At 37.5% G+C, this 21,455-nt stretch overlaps 3 protein-coding genes and 2 long non-coding RNA genes across 5 annotated transcripts; all 5 read right to left on the reverse strand.

Annotated features, from left to right (window-relative positions):
• Nucleotides 1-8,909: 8,909 nt before the first annotated feature.
• Nucleotides 8,910-11,269, reverse strand: LOC128252879 (uncharacterized). The gene is made up of 3 exons (XR_008267351.1): nucleotides 11,115-11,269; nucleotides 9,121-9,271; nucleotides 8,910-9,057 (listed from the first exon to the last, which is right to left on the reverse strand). It is a non-coding gene; the product is annotated as an uncharacterized LOC128252879 (long non-coding RNA).
• A 3,818-nt stretch (nucleotides 11,270-15,087) lies between these two features.
• On the reverse strand, nucleotides 15,088-16,443 carry LOC128252827 (uncharacterized). Its single transcript, XM_052980930.1, has 6 exons — nucleotides 15,992-16,443; nucleotides 15,826-15,933; nucleotides 15,705-15,764; nucleotides 15,440-15,472; nucleotides 15,291-15,370; nucleotides 15,088-15,228 (listed from the first exon to the last, which is right to left on the reverse strand). The coding sequence occupies exons 1-5, from the start codon at nucleotides 16,223-16,225 to the stop codon at nucleotides 15,323-15,325; spliced, it is 483 nt and encodes a 160-aa protein (XP_052836890.1). The 5' UTR covers nucleotides 16,226-16,443; the 3' UTR covers nucleotides 15,088-15,228; nucleotides 15,291-15,322.
• A 151-nt stretch (nucleotides 16,444-16,594) lies between these two features.
• On the reverse strand, nucleotides 16,595-18,410 carry LOC128252745 (circumsporozoite protein). The gene is made up of 6 exons (XM_052980749.1): nucleotides 18,269-18,410; nucleotides 18,091-18,201; nucleotides 17,895-18,032; nucleotides 17,782-17,829; nucleotides 17,690-17,710; nucleotides 16,595-17,600 (listed from the first exon to the last, which is right to left on the reverse strand). Exons 1-6 carry the CDS (start codon nucleotides 18,353-18,355, stop codon nucleotides 16,671-16,673), a joined length of 1,335 nt encoding a protein of 444 aa, XP_052836709.1. The 5' UTR covers nucleotides 18,356-18,410; the 3' UTR covers nucleotides 16,595-16,670.
• A 127-nt stretch (nucleotides 18,411-18,537) lies between these two features.
• LOC128252854 (uncharacterized) lies at nucleotides 18,538-19,402 on the reverse strand. Its single transcript, XM_052980997.1, has 2 exons — nucleotides 19,285-19,402; nucleotides 18,538-19,228 (listed from the first exon to the last, which is right to left on the reverse strand). The coding sequence occupies exons 1-2, from the start codon at nucleotides 19,330-19,332 to the stop codon at nucleotides 18,929-18,931; spliced, it is 348 nt and encodes a 115-aa protein (XP_052836957.1). The 5' UTR covers nucleotides 19,333-19,402; the 3' UTR covers nucleotides 18,538-18,928.
• Nucleotides 19,403-19,573: 171 nt separating this feature from the next.
• Nucleotides 19,574-20,455, reverse strand: LOC128252872 (uncharacterized). The gene is made up of 2 exons (XR_008267350.1): nucleotides 19,794-20,455; nucleotides 19,574-19,715 (listed from the first exon to the last, which is right to left on the reverse strand). It is a non-coding gene; the product is annotated as an uncharacterized LOC128252872 (long non-coding RNA).
• Between the last annotated feature and the right edge of the window lie 1,000 nt (nucleotides 20,456-21,455).

A 21,455-nucleotide genomic window follows, 5' to 3' on the forward strand; every position in this document is an offset into this window, starting at 1 on the left:
GTGTTTAAACTTTTTCATGGCCAAACCCATGGCGAATGCAGTTTGCAACAATTGCCGGATGGTTGGGGAGGAGAAGAGGAAAATGGGGTATTTTACCGGCTAACAAAGCAAACGATAAGCCAAAAGAGAAGGCAGCCCAAACAAAAGGCATGAAAAGTGAAACAAATGGCAGTGTCAACGCCGCCAATTGAGTCGTTTGCAGAGTATTCCTCATGTGCCCCCCTTGAACCTCCGCCTGAGCCACCACCCCCTGAAATACCCGTAGCCTTAAACTTGACGATGGTACTGTCGCCGTCTAGGTTTCAAGGCCCCCCCGATCCCGTGCGGATTCCCTTTCTCTGTCGCTCGGGCTCCCAAGTCATATGCAAATGCCTTGCGGCTGAGGGCCTAGGGAACATCAGCACCACCAGCACAAATATCAGAAACAGCACCACCGGCACCACCACCCATGCAACAACCATACGGTCGGGCACTCAGACACTCAGACACTCAAACACTCGTATGCCAACCCACACGATATGGTTTCGTGATACAATCAAAAAAAATGAAAGTGACAAAGCCCCAAATCATTTTTTTCTCTAAAATTTGAATAGAATAGAACTCAGTAACACTTTGCCATTGGGCAATAAAATAATATTTTTACACCATTAAATGTTTAAATATTTACACACCAAATATCTTTATAACAAGAAACAATATTTAATAAATACTTTTTATGATACTTACCTGTTCATTGCAATGAAGAAATTCTCTTCAGATTACGTTTCAAGGTGTTGCAATCTTGTTGATAAATAATAAAAAGGTAATAAATAGATAGGAAGGGTAAATATATATGAAATACTGATAAGTACTTGAAATGTATAGGCCCAAGCTAGCTGCAAAATTAATCGAATCTTCACTGTAGCTGAAGAATGCATGGGTCTTTGGCTGTGCGGATTCTAAAGTTAACCGCATGACGAATCACTTCGCATAAATTGAAACGCTACGTTGCATGCACCACGTCTGGTTAGAGAAAAGAGGCCCAAAAGGGGGAAAAGCGGAAAACGGGGGGGTGGGGCGGATATGAAGGAGGGGTCGAGGAGGTACGTAGGGGAAGATTTGTAGCTGTTGCGGCTCCTTCAGCGAAATGTGCGTTGCCGCCGCCTCATAATTCTTCAAATGCGTGTGGTGGGTCTCAGGGGGTTAAGAACGGGGTGTGGAGTGCAAGGGGTAGCCATAAGGTAAACAGAAAGAATTTATTGTAGAAATCTACATTTTATTGCAACAACTATGTTTACTTAACAAAATCATAAAAAAACAATAAAAACAAATGTATATATATATCAATATGAACTAGAAATACTTTATTTATTTAATTTTTATTATATAAAAATATAATTAAAATTACTTTTTTGTTCACTCAACTTAATGTAAGGATTGGATGCTCTTTGAGCTCGTCATTTTAATTGTATACTACGAGTATAACGTGCAACTTAACAAGAACTAAAGCTTAAATTTAGCAATTTTATAGAAATTAAACAAACCAATATTTTAAAATGTTTTTATATACATTTTAAATATATTTAAAAATTTGTGAAAACATTTGCATAATTTTAATGCATTATTTATCAGTTTTCAATGGATATTTTTTCCCAGTGTATAGAGGCGAAGGGGCTTTAGAACACCACTGACGCGTTGATGAAAGCCTCTGTCTTCTGTCTCTGTCTCCGTTTTAGTCCCAGTCACAGTTTGCGTCGTTGTTGCAGTCGCAGCTCGTTAAATCGAGCGGCAGACCCCTTCAGCACACCCGTAGCCCTACACCCATGGTGCTTAACCCGCAACTGCTAACAATTTATTTGCGTGCATGCTAATTACGCATACACGTATACACATTCACTGCCATTCGTGTGTGTGCGTTTACTCCTCTAGATTACTATGATAATTCTTCTTCAGCTTTTCTTGTGTGCAAAAGTGCTGGCAGGGCTTAACCCTATAGAACCTTATAGCACTATAGAAAGGGTAACGCTTCGTGAATGAATCGGCAAAGAAGAGGTTCTTTCAGCTGCAAAATGTATATGTTAAGTGATGGCAAAACTTCACTTTTTATAAAACAGTATTTGAAGACTTAACATAAATCGTCAGTTAGGAGTAGTTATTTCTTTTCAAACACTTTTAAATGTTCATTAGGTATTTTAATTTACATATCGAAAATAGATATTGATTTAAAACCGTTGTATATAATATAATATAATTTTATAAGCTCTTCTAAAAATGTATTTTGCATAAATTTAAGTTTTATTCTTGTTTAAGATTCACATAATTTTAATTTTCCCCAAAAATACGATAACTCACGTATTTCTCAATACTTCTCTGCTGCATTTTGTGTCTTCTCAGCTATCTGTTGGACAGAAAATGTGTAATTATTTCAGTCTCTTGCGGTTTATCACTTACTTCGCTTTTCTGCATTTGAACTCTTTGAAATTTACCTTCGCAATGCTGGCTCCATCGAGTGAAGTGCACTTGAAATGCGCCTGCAATTGCAATTGCAGTGGGCAAGAAAAGTTGAGTGATAATTTGCAGGTCGTTGCAGCCATTAAAATATCACTCTTTCTCTATATTTTTTCTCCTACTCCCTCGATTCTCTCTTTCTCCTTCAATTTCTCCGGGAGAAGAAGCACGCACTGGCCATAAAAAGGGTTTACCTTCCCTGCAAAACAGTCGCAGTCACAGACGAGTAGTTCATAAATCCATACTTTAATTGGATTAAAAACGGGCTGACTGGGCTCGGCATGGATATACACTAAAAAAAGTTTTTAGTAAAATAAAAAATGTTGTAGTCTAGCATACACAGATATAAATATATAAAGGTATTCGTAAAAAGATAGTGCAAGTAAAATTATTCAATTATTTATATTTTTTTTATAAAATAACTCCTTTACAAAGTGTATAACAATATTAATGGCGTAAATCATTTATTACTTATAAAGTAAAACAATATTATCCCTCAAAACAAAAAAAAATATCATTATTGTCTTTTTGTAAATATTTTAAAACTATAAAAGAAAATTATTCAAGGTCCTCCTGACATAAATATTTCGATTTGTTTTTAAGGCAAATTTGAATTTGTAAATTGTTCTGTATATGCTTGTAATATTTGTTCGGAGTGTACTTTACAGCGTTTGTAAAGGCGTTTCATTGCTTGGGTCGTTGTCTCATTGTTGTCATAGGAGCAGCCGCCACGTCTGAAAATCTCCTCGATGCCGGAGTTAGAGCCAAAGCCAGAGACACCGACCCAGACCCCGACCCCGTGATTGGGAGCGGAGTTGCGGAGACAAGCCCACGGGGCGGAGACAACTTTATTATCTAATTTGAACGACATGTCAATGCGGATTAGGGTCACACGTATCACCGAGCAATGCAAAGCCGACAATTGAGATTACGGGGCTTGAGCTCCAGCACTCCAGCACTACAGCACTCCAGCTTTCGAGATCCCAGCTGCACCTACCTGAAAATCGTTAGAAAATAAAACCCCAGGCCTGGGTATCTGAATTTATCTGTGGGGCATCCGGTGCAGGGTTTTTGCATTCGCCTTCACCACGACGAGCTGGGTCTTCCTTCCTTCGTTTTTCTGCTGGCGTGGGCAGATCCAGAAAGCCATTGTCTGGGCCTTTTTAATGAACCCTTGAACTTGACACGGCCGCCAGTCGGTCCATGTTGCATTGTCTGGCCGGACATAAACAATAATTAATGTGCAGCAGTGTCAGGGCAGCAGTGCCAAAAGGCCATGACCAAAAATGCAGGCAACCACAGGCACCCAGGGCGGACCAAAACCAAAACCAAAACCAGCAACAGAAACAGACTCTCCAGAATTCAGATCACACTCGGGAAATATCTGTGTGAATATGAGAAATTGCACCTCAGAAAATTTAAAAAAATTTTTAATTATTCTAGAACGTTATAATTAAAGAATATTTTTTAGGGACTTTAAAAATTCATAACCTTAAGAAGTTTTTCTCTAGTTTGTTCTATTAAAGCAAACAATTAAACAGTTTGATTTTTAATACACTTATAGTATTTTTTGGCACCCAACACTTACACTATTTTATTTCCTGTTTTCCCGAGTCTGATTTCTTGAAATTTGTCTTAAAATATTGTTATATAGCTAAATAAATTCAGTTTTGTATATTCAAAATTGGTATTTTTTTAAGTGCATCATTCAAAGGCCTCTGTCCGTGTTTTGGTTTCGCCTCCTGGCCATGCCTTAACTTTTGGTAAAGGGGCTCCTCTGATTCCCTTTTTCGAGTGGGTCAGTGGTTAGTTGGGCACCTTTTGCGAGGCTGAAGCCTCGGTTTCTGGGATCTTTGGCATTCGTCGGAACATTCGACATTAGAGAAATTGCACATTTCAGATTTATGTCCGGTAAGAGGGAATCGGTATCCCTTACATCTTTCATTTTGAGTGGTTTTTGTCGTGTTATGACAGGCAAAGACATAAAATGAAAACAATTCGGTTTGCTATATGGGCTTGAATATACCTTTTCATAGCCACAAAAAGTTATACATATTTTTATACGAAATTATAAGTTTATTTGTCAGGGAATGTAAATTATTCTGATTATTGTTGGGCTTAATAAGACACTTCATACAATTTCTAAGTTATTTTCATTGGGTACTGGACTTTTATTTGTGGGAAACCATTTAGATTAGCTCGTTTCGATTTCGTTCGTTTCGATTTAGCCATTTGCCGCTGCTGACTTCGGGCCAAGGGAGTTGGTAAGTTTGTGAGTTTGCGGCGGAGCCATTTTCAAGGCCAGGCCCGAGAAAATGCAATTTCAAGTGCGGCCCGCTCCCACGAAGGAGATGAAAAGGCCTGAAAAAAGGGGGCGGTACGGGGGGCTTGGGCAGGAAGACGTTCTTATTTTTATACTTTAATGCCTCGGCGTATCTGTCGACACCAGCAACCAGCAACAGCAACAGCAACAGCAACATTCATTGCAACTTCGTGCACCGCGTGTAAATATTGCTGCGGAGGAGTAAGGGGCGGGCTCCAAAGAGGCAGGATAAGGGTTAAGGGGACGAAAGAGAGGACAACGACGACATTTAGTGCTAACAATGTTTGTTCTGGCCAGGCGTCGTGCCAAGGCATCCCGAAGTCCCGTCACACAGAACAGTGGGTTCAGGTTATTAGTGCTATGCTCCTATATACAAAAAAAATACCCATTGAAAATAAATGTATACCCAAAAGCAAAGGAAATATATTCAAATAAAAATGGGATTACAAATAGGTTATCTTAAAATCATAATAACAACCAAAACCTTTTAATTATATAATGTCGACTTATTGATAATTTACTTAGAATGTCCATTGTTTAAAAGGGTATTTCAATATTCATTATGTATTTTTCCTTTCTCATTCTCTTTGTTTTTAATAATTGTTTACAAAATTCTTGTTAAACATGCTTGATTTTCCATATAGTTTTTGCATTTTCAACCACTGTGCGCTGATTCCGCTGTTTACTTTGCACGCCGCCTTTGTGCTGATCCCGCGACCAAAGAAAACGAGGGACCTTCGAAGATTTGGGGGGCTGAGGAGCTGTGGAGTTGGAGAAACCAGCCCTTCGGCTGTCGTTTTCAAGGTTTTCTGGCGGGGGCCGTCCTCATCTTCCTCCTCTGAACTTGTCTGCCTCGAAGTTCCCGGCATGCCGACCGCACATTTCGATGTCATTGAGGATCGCAGTGGATTCTCGAAGGCATCGGCGATTGCATGACTGATGAATAGTTGCCCCACGAAGATGCTGCAACTGCTGGGATGGAGATCCAGAAAAGTGAAGGGGACAAAATGGGGGGACAAACAGGCGTTACAGCCTCCTCCAATTGTGCGTTAATTGGGGCGGGTGTGAACTGAATGAGATGCTGTTTCCAGTGGCAGAAATAATGAAAATTATCCCTATTAAATGCGCCAATCATAAATCATATTTATGGCAATTGAAAGGCGAGCTAAAGACACCCCTTCCCCCCGGGTGCACCATAAATTCAAAAACTAATTTCCAAAAGGCAACCCTTTGAACTCGTCTTGGACCCTTGCAACCACCCCCTGAGGGACCATAACAAAATTAGCCCACTTTTGTTGTATGATTTTTTTCTCCAGCTTTTCCAGCTTTTTTTCTGTTATTTTTCGTGGCATTTTTAAATTGAATTTTAATTTCCTTGGAAGCCGTAGCAAAAACCCGGGCAGCTAATTTAAATTGAGACACATGCAGGCGCCAAATAATTAAAAGAGCCCTTTTCCTTATTCTTTTTTTTTTTTTTTTGTAGTCTAGTTTTTCTACTTTTTTTTCCCCTGCAAAACAACCTGAACCCCGGTCGTGATGCAGTACATTTTCCACTTGAAATAACCACAAAAAGTGAGACATTTTTTCGCATTGGAAATGGGTTAAATTTAATTGCTTTTGTCATTTTGATTTGCATTTTGCCCTGTAAGCAATTTGTTTGTGGGCGGGGTAGTGGACAAAACGTTCCCCAGAGTGTCGTCCATCAAGGGGATTCTTTGTTGCCAAAGAAGAAGTCGTTTTTCAAAAATTTATTTATATATTTTGGGTTGAATTTTTTTTTCAGGCTTCGTGGCATAATTAGTGAGGGGTTGGAGAAGGATTAAAGGTGCCCACTGTCAGCACTGAAAATCGGAGGCCATAAGTTTGGCTTGGGATTTGTGCCGGCCTTTGATTTATCGTCCTTTGGTTATCGTCCAATGCAGGCGAACTCTGAAATTGGGATCCCTCCTTCAAATACATAAAAACTTATTGTTCACTTCGATCCATGGTCGAAAAACAAACACTTTGATTCTTCTTCGAGCGAATTGCGTCTTTACAGGCACAAAAAATACATACTTTTGATGATTTATGAAAGACGTTTTGAAATTATATTTTCATTTAAATATAAAAAAAATCAATGTACTTAAAATTTTGAAATATATTAACATATGTAAGTAATCTTTGTCACATTATTCGGGTATTTTTTTATAATCTTTTGAATATTTTTTTATGATTTGTTTTTCTAAATATTGTTTAGAAGTCGCGTGTTGATAATTCTTTAAAACTGTGTTTCTTTTTGTTGTATTTATATAAACTGAAGATTTATGTATTTTTTCCAGTGCATTTGAAGTTCTTCTCGAGTTGTTTTCGAAACCATTTCGTTATTTATGGCAATCGCTGAACCGAACTGAACTAAGCCAGAACTTGACACTTTGGGGCATGGACATTGTGTCACGATGAAATGAAAACCACATGCTTAGAGGAACACGACCGGGAGATCGCGTGACAAAACATTTGCTGGCTGGGATTTTATAAGGCCAGAGAGTCAGAACAAGTGTAAATATTTGGAATAAATCATTCAGAAATGTCGGAGGGGATTGGTGGAAGTGTGATGGGCTCCAATTAGCGGCCGGCGAGGATTCCATTCCCATAATGCATTTTATCAGTCGCTGACGACCCCACACCGCCCACAGGGCAGCCCCATCATATATGATATACCCGTATATCTGGGAGTTAAGATCTAAATACGCGGCAGTACTATTTTTAACGCACTCACAAAGGGAGCGAGGATCTCAGCTGGAGTCGGAACGTGATCTCAAGTCGATAGCCCCATCACGATTCGCGATTAATCAGCCGGCAGCTGGAGACTCATCCTTTCTGGCTGAGAAATCACTTTTCATTACACGCGGTATCCGGCTGGTTGGGTGGGGATCTTGGAAATGCGTTGGATATTGTGCAATTTAGCATAACTATTTTAATAACTAATTTTTATATTTCCTTTGATATTATTTTACCTTAATATTTTTACATCACTTTTACACTATAGCTTAATAAATTAATTTTATATTAGTATAATGTTAATAATTTAATGGTCCTTGAAAACAATTTCTTAGCTTCTAAGGTGTTTGAATTTTTTTCAACAATAGGACTGTTTTTTCTAATTAGGTATTGCTTATAGAGGTACCCTTAAGTCTACACAATCTCTTTCCCTTTTGCAACAAAGTTGCATCAGAGGGCTGTCTGACAACGCGGGGAGTTGCAGAAGGGTTAAATAATTAAATGCCCATTGTGTGGTGGCTTAAAAAAGAGCAAAGTGGAATGGGTCGAAAAGACTATTCTATCTGCACATGCCAGCCAGTCCGAGAAACCTCCTGCCTTACTTTAATTTGTGCTCCTTGTGACACACATAGATGCACATGGCACACACATAGTGCTCATACTATATGATGATGGGGTCTACCTACTGACACCGACTGAGGCAGCAATTGTGTCTACTGCTCCACCCCTTTATAGCCATCGCTCCTCTGATCTTTGTTCCTCCCCCCTTTGAAATACTCATGGAATACGCTAAAATCCTCCGATTCCCTCTATCGCATTCTCCCTTTCAACGATCGTTGTGCAATCAGTGGAGCATTAAGTGCGATCGCCTTCGCTTTTGGCTGCTGGTTCTACAACTCTGGATAAGGTTATAGTACTTAATATTAGTAACTTCACTAGTAGATCTACAATTTTTGTATTTAGTTTCTTTATTGGTTTGAAAATCTTGAATTTCTATGTCAAAGTAAATATTTGACCTCAAAGTTGCTTACAGCAACACATAATCCTTAATGTAAAATTCTTAAATTTAAAAAAAGCAAAATAAGCAAAATTCTGAACTAGTTTAAAAATTATTTACATTTTGCTTCAAAATAACAGAACTTTTTAGTCATAATATATACAATTTTAAGTGTGACCAAAATCAAATAAAAAGCTGTTATTTTGTAGACATAAGTTCTAGAGCTTGTTCAACTAACTTTGTTTTCTTTAAGAATCCCAAAAATTGACTCCTATTATTTTGAACCCATCTGTAGCCCTGCTTTATTCTCTTTCAGCTGCCCTGTTCCATTTTTATGCAGCGGCACGTAAAGCTGGAACATTCGTTCGCATCGGATCGCCAAAGTTCGGTACAAAGTTGGGTACATAGCCTGTTCCCTCGCTATATAAGGCGCGTATATGGAATTCTGCGACTGTGTGAGGGGGAATCAGCAAGTTGGCGCTGTTGTTGGGCACTAAATAAAAGCGAAACTTGTTTGCGATTTTTTTTTTTATTTTTATTTTTGCTTTTGCCATACCCCTCATCATTGTTCTTCTTCTTATTTGCAGTCTGCTGGTTTGGGGCCTTGAATGGGATGGGATCCTGCCTCACAAACTTGAACTTGCTGGTGTGTGTGTTTGTGAGAGCGAAGAGTGGGGATAGAAGTCAGGGTTTTGCTGTCTCGTTTGCTTGTCAGTTGGAGTATGTACAGTAAAAAAAAAAAGTGGTTAAAAATACATAAGCTTATTTAATAGTTATATATTTTACTTGTATTACTTCCAACACTAAATAATACTGGATCAAATAGTTTTGAAAAGAATAATAATAAAGAATAAAGGAATTTTGTTCTCTTTTTTTTTGTTTGCAGTCTTCTACATTACATTCAAGTTGGTAATTTGATTACCTTAAACCACCTTATGATGAAGTAATATTACAAAAATATAATTATCGGCAAAACGATATACATTTGTAAAAATTCATTTGAAAAAGTATCCTTACCCACATTTGTAATATTAATTTGACATACAAGATTTATATTTATTTTTAAAGAAAATTTAAAGTTAAGAGTATTCTATATTTATTTATTTGTGTATCTTCCCTCTCTCGTTTCCTTTGCTCCCCCTTACCGCCCCAAATTGTTGCTTCTGCGGTTTGTTTCAGTCTTTTTCTCAGTTTTTTCTGTTTCTTCGATGATATCATGGCTACATTTTTCTGAATGTGTGCGTCAGTCAGACAGTTGCTACTTCACTTTTTATGCCACTTCTTCTTATGCGTTTTTTTGCAACATTATCTCTTTATCAGTTGACAGGGAAGACCTTGAGACGCCTCGTTGCCCATTAAGAATCGCAGCTTAGAAGGGTTCCGGAGAGGAGGAGTTGAAACACTTATAAAGAGAAGGCTAACAGGAAGCCCTGTCTCCCGACAAAAAAATTTATAAATTAAATCAGTTTTAACCAGTGCTAACTGCACTTGTTCTTGTTATCCTCATTTTTAAAGAGGGTACAAAGGAAACCCCAAAAAGGCAGACACCAAATTATAATTTTAATAACCCTGATGATAATGAACCCTTCCCACTGTTCACTCATCAGGGCTTTTGTATTTTCGGGGTTTCGGGGAAGCTCGCTCAGGTGAAACAGGTTGACCGACCACAAAAAAGCCAAGAAAGATGCATTCACAGCATAGTAAATACATATCTTTATATATATGATTGTAAGCATTGGTGCACTGAAATAAAAAACCTGTCATCCTATATGAATTTGTTGTTAATTAAAATAAATTGTTAGTTAAAATACATTTTTTAATTGAATAAAGAATAATTTGATACTGTAAGAAGTACTTTAGATTACTACAGAAACACATGCACTTTAAGAAAATATTTAAATAATCAATTTGAGTTATTTTTTAAGTGTAACTCTGGATATAAATATTTTTTCATATACTGTCATTTGCACACACTTGACGTTAACTCATATTTTGGACATATATTTTTATGACAACGACAATTTGACTGGCAGACGACGATGACAAAGGTGAGGAAAAGTGGGGTGAAGTTGGGGGAAACAGAGCATAAAACAGAATTATCATAATTATCGAAACTTTAGCTTATGACAAAAATCAGGAGCAGCTTGCAAATGCATGTGTCTGTATAAATTGTGTGAGGACATGTGTAGAGGATGCGATGCCCATTCGCTTAATTTTAGGATCGTTTTTGGTATTCCTTCCTTATAAAAAGAGATATAAAATTAATTTTTTCTTGAAGTGATGATATTTACATATAATCGGAGTATATGAGAAGATATTGCAGACGGTCATAAATTTTGTATTTTTGTAGATGACTTGTACTAAATTTATGAATTAATTTCATTTTTGTTTGGTTAAGATAAACACCGAGATCATTTTAAATATTATGCTTATAAACGATTTAATAATTATATAGACAGTGGTAAAAGCTTAGTAGTAGAAGTAGTTGCAAAAAATATTTTAAAATACCCCTAGAATGCTTATTTTATTAAAAAGAAATAGCAGATCCACCTTGTTGATTCGCTTGCTGACAGAATTATTCAGTTTGCTGGTGAGCACCATTGTGCCTGTCATTGAAGGTGTCTTCCGAAATAAACCAAAATAATCCTTGCAGTCATTAATCAAGTGTTACTCACTCCAATTTTCACCTCCCGAAACTCTTTTCACCAACGCTTAACTGTTACTTTTGCTGTCTGGTTCTGTTTACCCCGCAATTTAAATGAATTTTTTCCACACTTCATTTTCATTTATTCTGTGTCATGCTCTATCATCATTAAAACGTCCAAATCGCTTCCTTTGTGCCTCTATTTTTCGGCAACAATTTGCTTATCTTGATTCACCATCAACAGGCAGACACGAGGGTACGAGAAAATACAGGTGACTATACTATATATATATATATGTGGTATATCTGGGGTTTGTTGGTGGCATGGAAATCACTTGAGCGTGTTTCCTTTTGACCAGGCCCCGTCGGTTGTTTAACATTTGCACTCTGTGGCTTTTCATTTGAGCTAGCCGCCCCGCCCCTGCCCTCGAGCCATCTCCCTCCCCTTTCTCCACCTGCAGCATTTTCACACTCACTTCATTTAATTTAATTTGTGCATTATTTTTTCGGCTGCCACAGCGGGAAAAACACAGTAAGCTGATACGAGCTTAATGATGTCGATCCCCTGCCCCTTATTTGTCTTTAGTCCTAGAGGCGTTTCTATGTGTTTTACACTTCAGAAATGTTATAACAAGCGGTTTTATAGTTAGAAATTTAAATAAATTATAAATACTAAACAAAATCGTAAACACGTGCATATAAAAAAGTTTTTTTTTGTTTCATTTGAGATTTTCTCTGATAAAATAAATTTGATAATGACATTTTTGCGTATTCTTTTCTTTTTTAAGAAAATAATTTAGACAACCCAAATTTAAGTACTAAATTGTCGAAAAAATATTTTTTTTAGCAAAGTCTTTTTCCTAAGAGTTAGGTTAAAGCACTTCATTTCATTTTAATAAAGCAGTTGCTGATGGTTTTACTTAAAATACAAAAATATTGATTTCACATTTATTTTGTCAGATCAATTGAATACATTTATTTTAGTCAGGGGATTTTTCTTAGTGTACAGGTTTCTATGTGTGCCTAAGCATTAATTAATTTTAATGAAGCTGTTGCTGATGTGCGTGTGAAGTGTCGCAAATTATAGACAAAGGCCCGAAAGTTTTTACTTGGGAGTGACAGTTGACAGGCTGAAACTGTGGCGATTAATGCTGCATTCGGTTAATTTGAATCGTGGACGCGCATTGATAGTTGGCCAAATATCTGATTCGGATCTCACTTAAAGACCCCGGTTGGGCATTTACTTTTGTTTTTGGTCAAGTGTCGATAAGACAACCTTTGGCTTCTCTCTCTGCAAATTTTTCAGAGGGTCGAGGGGTGAAGACTGCGCCGACGTAATCGAAAACGAGTTTTGTGGCTGAAAAAATGTTCATTATAGGGATTTCTCCTGTCCTGTGTGCATTATGTATTGTGTATATAAGGCTCTAAAAGTGGTTTGGCAACCCTTTTTGACACACAAACACCATTGCAGCCCGGAGTAAATGCAGTTTTTTAACGAGGCACGTACATATGCCTGTTTAGATGCCACTTCGATGCATATTGCAGCTTTTTTTTTTGTTTGCTGCATTGCAATCACGCCGCTGTTGCATGTTGCATGATGCATGTGCGTGCCCCTTGCGTCGAAAGTCAGGGTGGTTCACTCTTGATCTTGGGTAAATTATCTTTTCAAGGTTGCCGGTGGGATGGCTAAAAACTATGGGAATTGTTAATAATAATACAAAAGAAAATGTATTGGTGAAATAAAACATTTAACCTACATGTATTAGACACATACTAATTTTTTGTAATATTTACTAGTAACTTTAAATTAAATCTTTTATGTTATACATTTCAGTAACTCCTTTTTACGTTAACATCTAATTGCTTCCATAAAAATTTAATTTGTTTATTATTAAAGCAATAAATTAATTAATTTGATAAGTTCAAGAAAATGTTAAAATTGAAAGGAAATATTTGTTAAGAAATAATTCCATCAATTAAGTATATTTAATTACATACCAAAAATATAAAACTTTTGAAAGGATCTCAAAACAAATTTGTATTCGCATTTTGATCTTTGTCCTTATGGTACATTTTTCAAGGGTAGTATTTTAAATTTTAAAGTTTGGGGTTCCCATCTTTTCGGGTTATATAATTTTGTTACACATCGACATGAGGCACCTTCGCAACTTTCGTTCGACTCGTACACCCAACTATATATAACTCGATTTATGTACGTACTCTGTCAGACATTGTACATACATTGTTTATGCAATTCTCGTGACTTCTTTTGGTTCTGTTTTCCGCTCGTTGTGGTTTTATTTTCGCCTGGCCTTTTGCTGCTCTTCTCTGGGCCTGCTGTTATTGTTTATTCCGCTTTGGCAGCATTCATTTGGCCGCTCCTCAGAGGAGTCCGTCCGCAGGTCCGCTGCTCCTTAGACCTTGACCACTAACATAGAAACTGGCCGAAACCGGTTGGCGGGCCAACTCGATTTGCACAATTGGCTGGCAGGATGGTCCCCCTCCTGATTCTACGCTCCTCAATTTTATCCCCCCCCCCCCCCTCCGGATCCATTGCACATATCCCAAATGTATACTTGCAGCCGAAAGTGTGTGTGAGCAAGTGAAGCGGGCTGTGTGATTCAATTACCGAAGCACACCCACACAACTGGTAACAACCGAATGCGATCCGTGGATTCCGCTTTGAGGTCTTCAGCTGTCAAACCGCCAATTAATGGCCCAAACGCTGACGGACTAAGGTGTCACAAATTATTAAAAACGTTTTCTATTATCATATTTATACCCTTTGACGGGGCTAATTTAATAGCGACCACAATTTGACAAAGTAGTAATTAAAGTAGTTAAAACTATTATTACATAATTATTAGGTAAAGGTTTGCCATAAGTAGAAAATATTCAGTTTTACTAAATTATTTACATATAAGTTTAAAAATTATTTTGAATACAAAATTGGATGTAAGAGTTAAATTCTAAAAATATTTTCTTCTTCCCTAAAATATTGGATATATTACTAGCGATGTATAATGCTTTAGAGTAAAAAAAATAGTTTAGCTTTACAGTTTAGATCATATTAGTTTTTCCAACATTTTTAAATAACTTCGGATTTTTAAATACAATTAATCGAGCTCAAAGCGTGTTCTGTTCCCTGATAACTATACCCGTCAATTTTCGTCTATTAAAAAATTTATTCAGCCAGTGGTCTCACGCACCTCAGTCAGTCATGTTCAGTGGGTGGAGATTACGGCCTGTGCATTTTAATTGATGCGGGATTATGGGTGCCGTGAAGCTAGGAGGCGACCAAAGGGTTGCCGAAATTAATTACCAAAATGTTTGTTAATTTTCATAATTACAGGTCTGTAGCTGTCTGGCACGACTTTTCCTTGGGGGAGAGTAGATCGTGTGTAAGCGGAGGAGGAAGAATCGAAATTTGCCGCTCGATAAAGCAACTTAATGGCAGGCCTCGGGAAACACAAGAATTACGACGACGAGGAGCCCGGATAATGTCTTCCGGAGTGGAGTGACCCTCGTACCTTGTCCCTGAATTCCCCATATAGTTCCCATTCCCATTCGAGATGACCTACTTATCGTGGCTTGAGGAACAAAAGCAACCTACTTGTCATAATAAAAATTATTCAAAAACCGGCATGTGTGTATGGCGCTTCCTCCTTCTCCTAAGGGTTTTTATTTTCTGGAAATTTGATCCCCTAATGTTGTTGGCAATCACGTGTTTCGATTTCGATTCACGTATCATTTGACCCCTTTTCCATTTTTGATACGAACCCACTTTTGGGGATCGAGGGATCTAGAACTACGAGCAGATGCACGCATTTTCGATTGGGAACCCGACCTTATTTACAGTTTCTGGATTTCAAAACAACACAACTAATTGAGGCCCAACTTGTTGATGAACTCTATCTAAATTGGAACACAAAAGAAGCACTCACTAAGCTTTTTATGCGATTGAATATTTATTTGTTAATTGAACTGCTTGAAAGTTGTTCAGAGGCTGGTGGTGGCATTCTGCGAGGGGGAAAATTGTTTATTACTCATCAGATTAGCAACAGTTTTTAAGTACCACTTACAGCCAGATCGCCTAGGCCAGCATTTAGCTGCTTTATATAGCGGCATCGGCAGCTGCGGCAATTGTCTTGGCACTGACAGCCTGTAAATTAATTGTAATTTTTTAGTATGTTTAACAAAGTTTTAAAATATCTTTGTCTGATAAACTTACCCCTTCTTCGGCTATGATTGAAGCGCCATCAGACTAGGGAAAAGGTAAATTTGTCATCGTTTTTGGTATTTAGATAATAAAGCTTAATTAAACTATAAATTATTTTATTCAAAATTTTATGTTTGTAGCTTAATTTAAAAATATATAGACTACACCATGGTAGGATATAAATAAGCATTAAAATATTTCTTCAAAAAACTTATCGGTGATATCTCTTTAAATTAAAAAAAATACATTATTTCATGTTTATTATTTATTATCTTACCGAAAGACTGCGATCCTGGGGACCGGTCTTCATTTGAACGCTGAGACTAGTTATGGCATTCTAAGAAGGTTGGAAAGAAGTTAAGTTTTCAGAGGCTATTTATGTGAAATTTATAACTTACTGCCAAATCTCCAAGGTCAGTACCAACTCCAGCCAGGACATCGCCCAAAAGATTGGTAGCCTCGGATTGCATATAATCATCTTTCACTCTCGGACTGGTGTTGGCGTTCTACAAAGTAACACATTACAACATTTTTAAATGATTTTTTTAATAATTAATTTCTTACAGCCAGATCACCCAAGGCGTTTCCCATATCACTAAGGATATTCAGAGTGGTTGGCTGGACGAAATTCGATTGGAAACTAGCTACAGCGTTTTCCAGTTGGTAAATAACCTTCTCCCCAGCGATGGCCACTTGGGAAACATCGCCCATTAGGGATCCAAAGTTCAAAGTGCCAGCTTTGGCATTTTGGGCCGTCAGGACGATGGCGAAAATGGTTAAGATTGTTGAAGACTGCATGTTGTTGCTTTTCGTGAGCTCAAGGAATTACTGAATCACTTCTGGTTGCCACACTGTATTTATAGGCCATTCTTATCGGAAAGACTATGTTGGAGTTACCGACTTCTTTGACGCCGCCAATAAAAACAAATCACACTTAAGTGGTTAATGATTCCTAGCTGAGTGTCGGAAAATTTTGATTGTGATTGATTAATTACTAATCATAACTGAATTTAAGGGTATTCCTTACGATACATCTTATGTTATATAATCGTTAAACGACAATCTCAAGAGTGTCCTTATATCAGGCAGCCAAAAATAAACTCAGCGTAATTGTTCAGCAGTTAAAACAAATATCAAATTAGATAATCTAAAGAGCTAGTGCTTAAGTAAATTTAAAATGGCTGTTTTATTAATTTGCTCGTTCGTTTATTAGAATAATGAAGTAGAAATTATTATGTGCACTCTAAAATATTTCGTGGAATATATTGCTTGCAGCATTTGCTACATTTCCAGCTATGTTGCCGGCGGTTTTTCCAATATCTCCGGCAATATTTCCAGCGGCATTTCCAATATCACCTGCAACGTTTCCGGCGGCATTTTCAACACCACCAATAGCGTTACCCACGTCACCAGCAATATTTCCAGCAGCGTTAGCTGCATCTCCCGCAACATTGCTGGCGGCATTTGCTGCATCTCCAGCTATGTTGCCGACCGTTTTTCCAATATCTCCGGCAATATTTCCAGCGTCATTTCCAATATCACCTGCAACATTTCCAGCGGCATTTGTAACACCACCAATAGCGTTGCCCACGTCACCAGCAATACTTCCAGCAGTATTAGCTGCATCACCGGCCACATTCCCAGCTGCACTTGCAACACTTCCAGCTGCATTTGCGGCAGCACTTGCAACACTACCAGCTGCATTTCCTGCAGCACTTGCAACACTACCAACAGCATTTGCTGCATCTCCGGCAATATTTCCAGCAGCACTAGCTGCATCGCCAGCTACAGTTCCAGCTGCACTTGCAATACTTCCAGCTACATTTCCAGCAGCACCTGCAACACTTCCAGCGACACTTCCAGCAGCACTTGCAACACTTCCAGCAGTACTTGCTGCATCTCCGGCAACATTTCCGGCAGCACTTGCAACACTTCCAGCCACACTCGAGGCAACTCCGGCAGCATCATGAGCAACAGTTCCAGCTGCACTTGCAGCATCCCCAGCTACATTTCCAGCGGCACCGGCAACACTCGAGGCCACTTTACCAGCAGCGCTAGCTACATCATGGGCCGCATTTGCAATTTTAGTGACATTTCCATTACTTGAACAGGTGCAAGCACAGGTAACGGAGGGATTTTCTTTGCTCACGATTTCTCGCTTAATGACAGATTTCTAAAAAATAGTAAAGTGGGTAAAAATGTGATATTGGATCTACACAATTGAGCTAAAATGTTTAAAAAGGGTTAAATAAGTAAACGAACCTTTGTTAAGCCAGAGGAGTTCTAAGGCAATAAACGAAAGACAAATATTATTTCAGTTATTGAATCTACCTTTGCTGTGTAGATTAACTTACTGCGGATTGGTTTAGCAAGGAACTAAGCTCGGCACTGGCAGCTTGTTCCTATAAAACAAAAATAACAACCTCTTAAATATGTTTTAACAAACATAAGAATCGGTTTAACTTACCGCTTCCTGAGAGACTTCGTGTCCAAAGTTAATGGCGCTATTTGAGGCCTCATGCCCTAAAACAGTGCCCTCATCTCCCAGTTCGTGACCGAAAATATTGCCATCCCGTCCAAGCTGCCAACCGGAGGAGGCATTTTCCTAAGAAAAACAAATATGTTACATTGTTTAATTAAATCTTAAATAATTTTATACCCACCGCTGCCTTGCCATATGCAATGCCGGTTTTGGTAGCCTCTTCACCAAATTGACCAACCTCTTCTCCCAATTCATCACCCAAAGCGGAGGCATCTGCACCAATTTCGTTGGCCTTAAAATAAGTATTTAACAATTTTGTTTTAATTTGAAATTCTTTATTTAAAAAAAAAAAATCCTACCAAAGTATTTAGAACACTTTTGGCGCTGACTGCACGATGTTCCAGTAGGGAAATCGCCAACAATAGACTGACTACTATTATTTTCATGTTTGATATCGAACTAAAGATAATTCGGTGTTTTGCTTGCCTTTTATACCAAAAAAATTATTGCATATTTATCTAAAGTCCAAAGTTGTTATCTAAGACCGACTTCGTGATCGATCCATTTTAAACCCTATATGACTTTTAACAATTATTTCCTCTAGTCTAGGTGGTCACGGAAGGAAAGTACCCAAAATAATACAAGATAAGGAATTTTATGACTCCTAGGTCTTGGCCATTATCTGAAAAGTGTCCGGTGTTTGATTAAATACCTCAATTATGTTTTAAGTGCATATATAGTTAATGAAAAATCGTACAATTTGTATTTCTCATAAAGTTCCCCTTCAACAGTTGAAGTTCCAGTCTTAGTTTAATTTTTTTTTTAATCGCTAAAATGTATTGATAACAAATTATGATTCCCAAATTTTTTAATAGCTGTGAAATTGTTCCTATCCATCTGTTTATCGGCTTATTTTTTTGTGAATGAATAAGCAGTATAAAGTTATTTATATTATCAGTGAGTAAACATTCCGGGCTAGTTGAGAAAGTAAACCAAACAATAGATAGTGATTTTTATATCTACATATCCTCGCCTTTTAGCGGAAAATATTTATAAGGATTGGGCATTCCATTGGGCAGAAATCGCCTACCAGTTCGTCGCATTTTCAGTTTATTGGAGAGGGTTTTTCGATCCAGCGATTTTTTGGGTTTTCGATTATTGTTAAAAACAAAATTAAGAAAATACTCGGGTTCCTTTTTCTTCTTGCCAGTGGAAGTCGAAGGATTTTTCCCCTTAGGAAGGTAGTAAGAGAATCGAATGTGGGCGTTATTAGCGGGTTTGATGTTGAACACCTTCTTTTCATGGCCCTCTAAATTAGACTGTGAAATGGCTTTTGATAATTCAACTCTTCAGGTTCTGAAAGTAATTAGCTCACAAACTGTTTTTCCATTTTCCGATTGTTTTCCTCGCTAGTTTGTTCCATCGAGAAGATATTTTTTCCATGGATGTGTAGAGCAAACAAGAGTATGGGAGCTAGATATACTAATAAAAGGGCTGTCATCGTACAACTACCTTGAGGTATATAAAGCCAAATAGGGCTGGACTGGAAAATCATTTCGATGCACTTAGCTTTGATTTGAAACGCAGATGGTATTTAGCTCTTAGTCTTGTGAAATTTGCTATTTTTTTTTAGAACATAATATATTAATATATGATATAGGCTATTTCAATTTTGTCAAACTTAGTTCTTTATTATAATAAACCTGACAAGATATCCAGAATTAGTTTTTTTGTTTCGCTGGGAAGCTTAAAGTTAAAGTTGCTTTGACGTTTGGTCTCTTTTGTCACATAAGTTCCTAACTGCGCCTAATAAAAAAACCGGAAAAAGTAAAGTAAAGTAAAATTTAAACGTTTTAAAAAATTATCAACGGGATCTTAGCTCACAAATGTTTTAGATATAAGGTTGGAATCTTCTAAATCTATTTCGTTGCCCGCTTCCGATTGCCTTTCCATGGATCCCATTGTATATTCGATTTTATGTTCAATCTTCTCAAGCTCCGCGGATTTATCTATCCTTATGTTCAGTTTTGCTGGTCGGGGTAAAATCAGCAGGAGCAGGACCACAGTCGCCACTGTGCGACTCACCTGCCTCATCCCATCCATTGGCAGCTTTAAAAGCGGATCCGCTCGGTCGATATCTAATCCACTTAATCCTCGATTCTCCACAGAATCGTTTTGGGAAATCGCTTCGTTGCACCGCTCCAATCTCGGATCTACATCAATATATATATATAGTCAATGCCAGCTGCTATGGCTCTTAATCAAGCCATCGCTTTACGACGATTTTTATGCAGCCCGCCAGCGATTTGATAGATTTTTGCATAAAATGATTCCCAGCACTTCCGTAACGTGACATTTCGGGTGGTGTTCGCCAGCTCACTCGCCTAATGTAAACAAGTTATAAAACGCTCGTAAAAGGCCAGTGCGAAAGCGAAACTATGGCCACATAAAAAGGCTATAAAATCTATAGCTTCTGCTGCTGTATTCTATAAAAACGGTGGTAGAGTTCGGAAATGCAACAGGAAATATTCAATACCCTAGCTGGATTTTTCTTTACCCACAAAATAATTAAAAAAATTTAATTTTTTTTGAATTTTAATTTTTTTGTTACACATTTTTATTGAGTTAATTAATTTTGTTAAGAAAGAAGTTATTATTAATCGTGGGTATATATATTTTAAAGTGAATTCCTTAAACATTATTGGTTAAGATGCTTTAAATATTGGTATACTTTTAGATGTGAAACTTTAAAAAACTAAAGAATTAATAATATCCTTATAATTTGAAGAATAAACTGTCCGTATCTTTCATATATAAAATATCTTATTTTGTTTTACTTCATAAAAATAATTCTATTTAGTGTCATTTTATATTTAGAGTGGCATAATGTATTTAGGATTTGTAATACTCTGCGTAAGGGCATGCAAATCGTGGAACAATAACAACAAGATACTTTTTTTTTACGTTTTTGGCGAACTTAGCAAAATGCTAAAATCGTAAAATAACAAAGCGGGGTGCGACCTCAGGACCTCAGAAGGGGGTCAATGGCAACGGATAGGGGAAGTTTGAGTCTAAGGTGTCCCGAACTACTATTGCAACCCCACCCCCCCACTTTCATTATCGCAAAATCAAAATGCGTTTGTCAATGAATTAGAATCGCTTCGATGACGAGGTCGCTCGTAAAGTATTTGCCTTTGTTATAGCCCTTTTGGCGAATTGGACTATTGCGGATATAAATAACCTGGATGGTGAACTTTGCAAAATACTAAAATGCTAAACAATAAACGACATTGCGAGCTGCCTTGTATTCTCAGAAGGCGGTCCATACCAAGGAAATGTGGTGAAATGATTTTATTTAGTTTTTTAAAAAAAATAGGTTAGTGTTTTTTCGAAGAATAAATAAATTTAGCTTTATTTCAAACAAGGCGCCCATGCATTGACTACATATATTTACCTACTTGTATTCTTACTACTTTTTTTGAACGAGCCTCGGCAACACTGCTCGGAAATCAACCCCAAAATTATGCCAACAATCGAGTTGAATGT

Source organism: Drosophila gunungcola, chromosome 3R (genome assembly GCF_025200985.1).
Source record: "Drosophila gunungcola strain Sukarami chromosome 3R, Dgunungcola_SK_2, whole genome shotgun sequence".
Lineage (NCBI taxonomy): Eukaryota > Metazoa > Arthropoda > Insecta > Diptera > Drosophilidae > Drosophila > Drosophila gunungcola.

Coding starts and splice junctions, on each gene's coding strand:
- LOC128252854 (XM_052980997.1), bottom strand. CDS start 19,332: ATGGAACAAACTAGCGAGGAAAACAATCGGAAAATGGAAAAACAGTTT. Junction 19,229..19,284: donor GGAAAATGGAAAAACAGTTT/GTGAGCTAATTA, acceptor GCCATTTCACAG/TCTAATTTAGAGGGCCATGA.
- LOC128252745 (XM_052980749.1), bottom strand. CDS start 18,355: ATGAAAATAATAGTAGTCAGTCTATTGTTGGCGATTTCCCTACTGGAA. Junction 18,202..18,268: donor AAAGTGTTCTAAATACTTTG/GTAGGATTTTTT, acceptor ACTTATTTTAAG/GCCAACGAAATTGGTGCAGA. Junction 17,711..17,781: donor CCTTGCTAAACCAATCCGCA/GTAAGTTAATCT, acceptor TTATTGCCTTAG/AACTCCTCTGGCTTAACAAA.
- LOC128252827 (XM_052980930.1), bottom strand. CDS start 16,225: ATGCAGTCTTCAACAATCTTAACCATTTTCGCCATCGTCCTGACGGCC. Junction 15,765..15,825: donor CTGACCTTGGAGATTTGGCA/GTAAGTTATAAA, acceptor CAACCTTCTTAG/AATGCCATAACTAGTCTCAG. Junction 15,473..15,704: donor CCCAGGATCGCAGTCTTTCG/GTAAGATAATAA, acceptor CCTTTTCCCTAG/TCTGATGGCGCTTCAATCAT.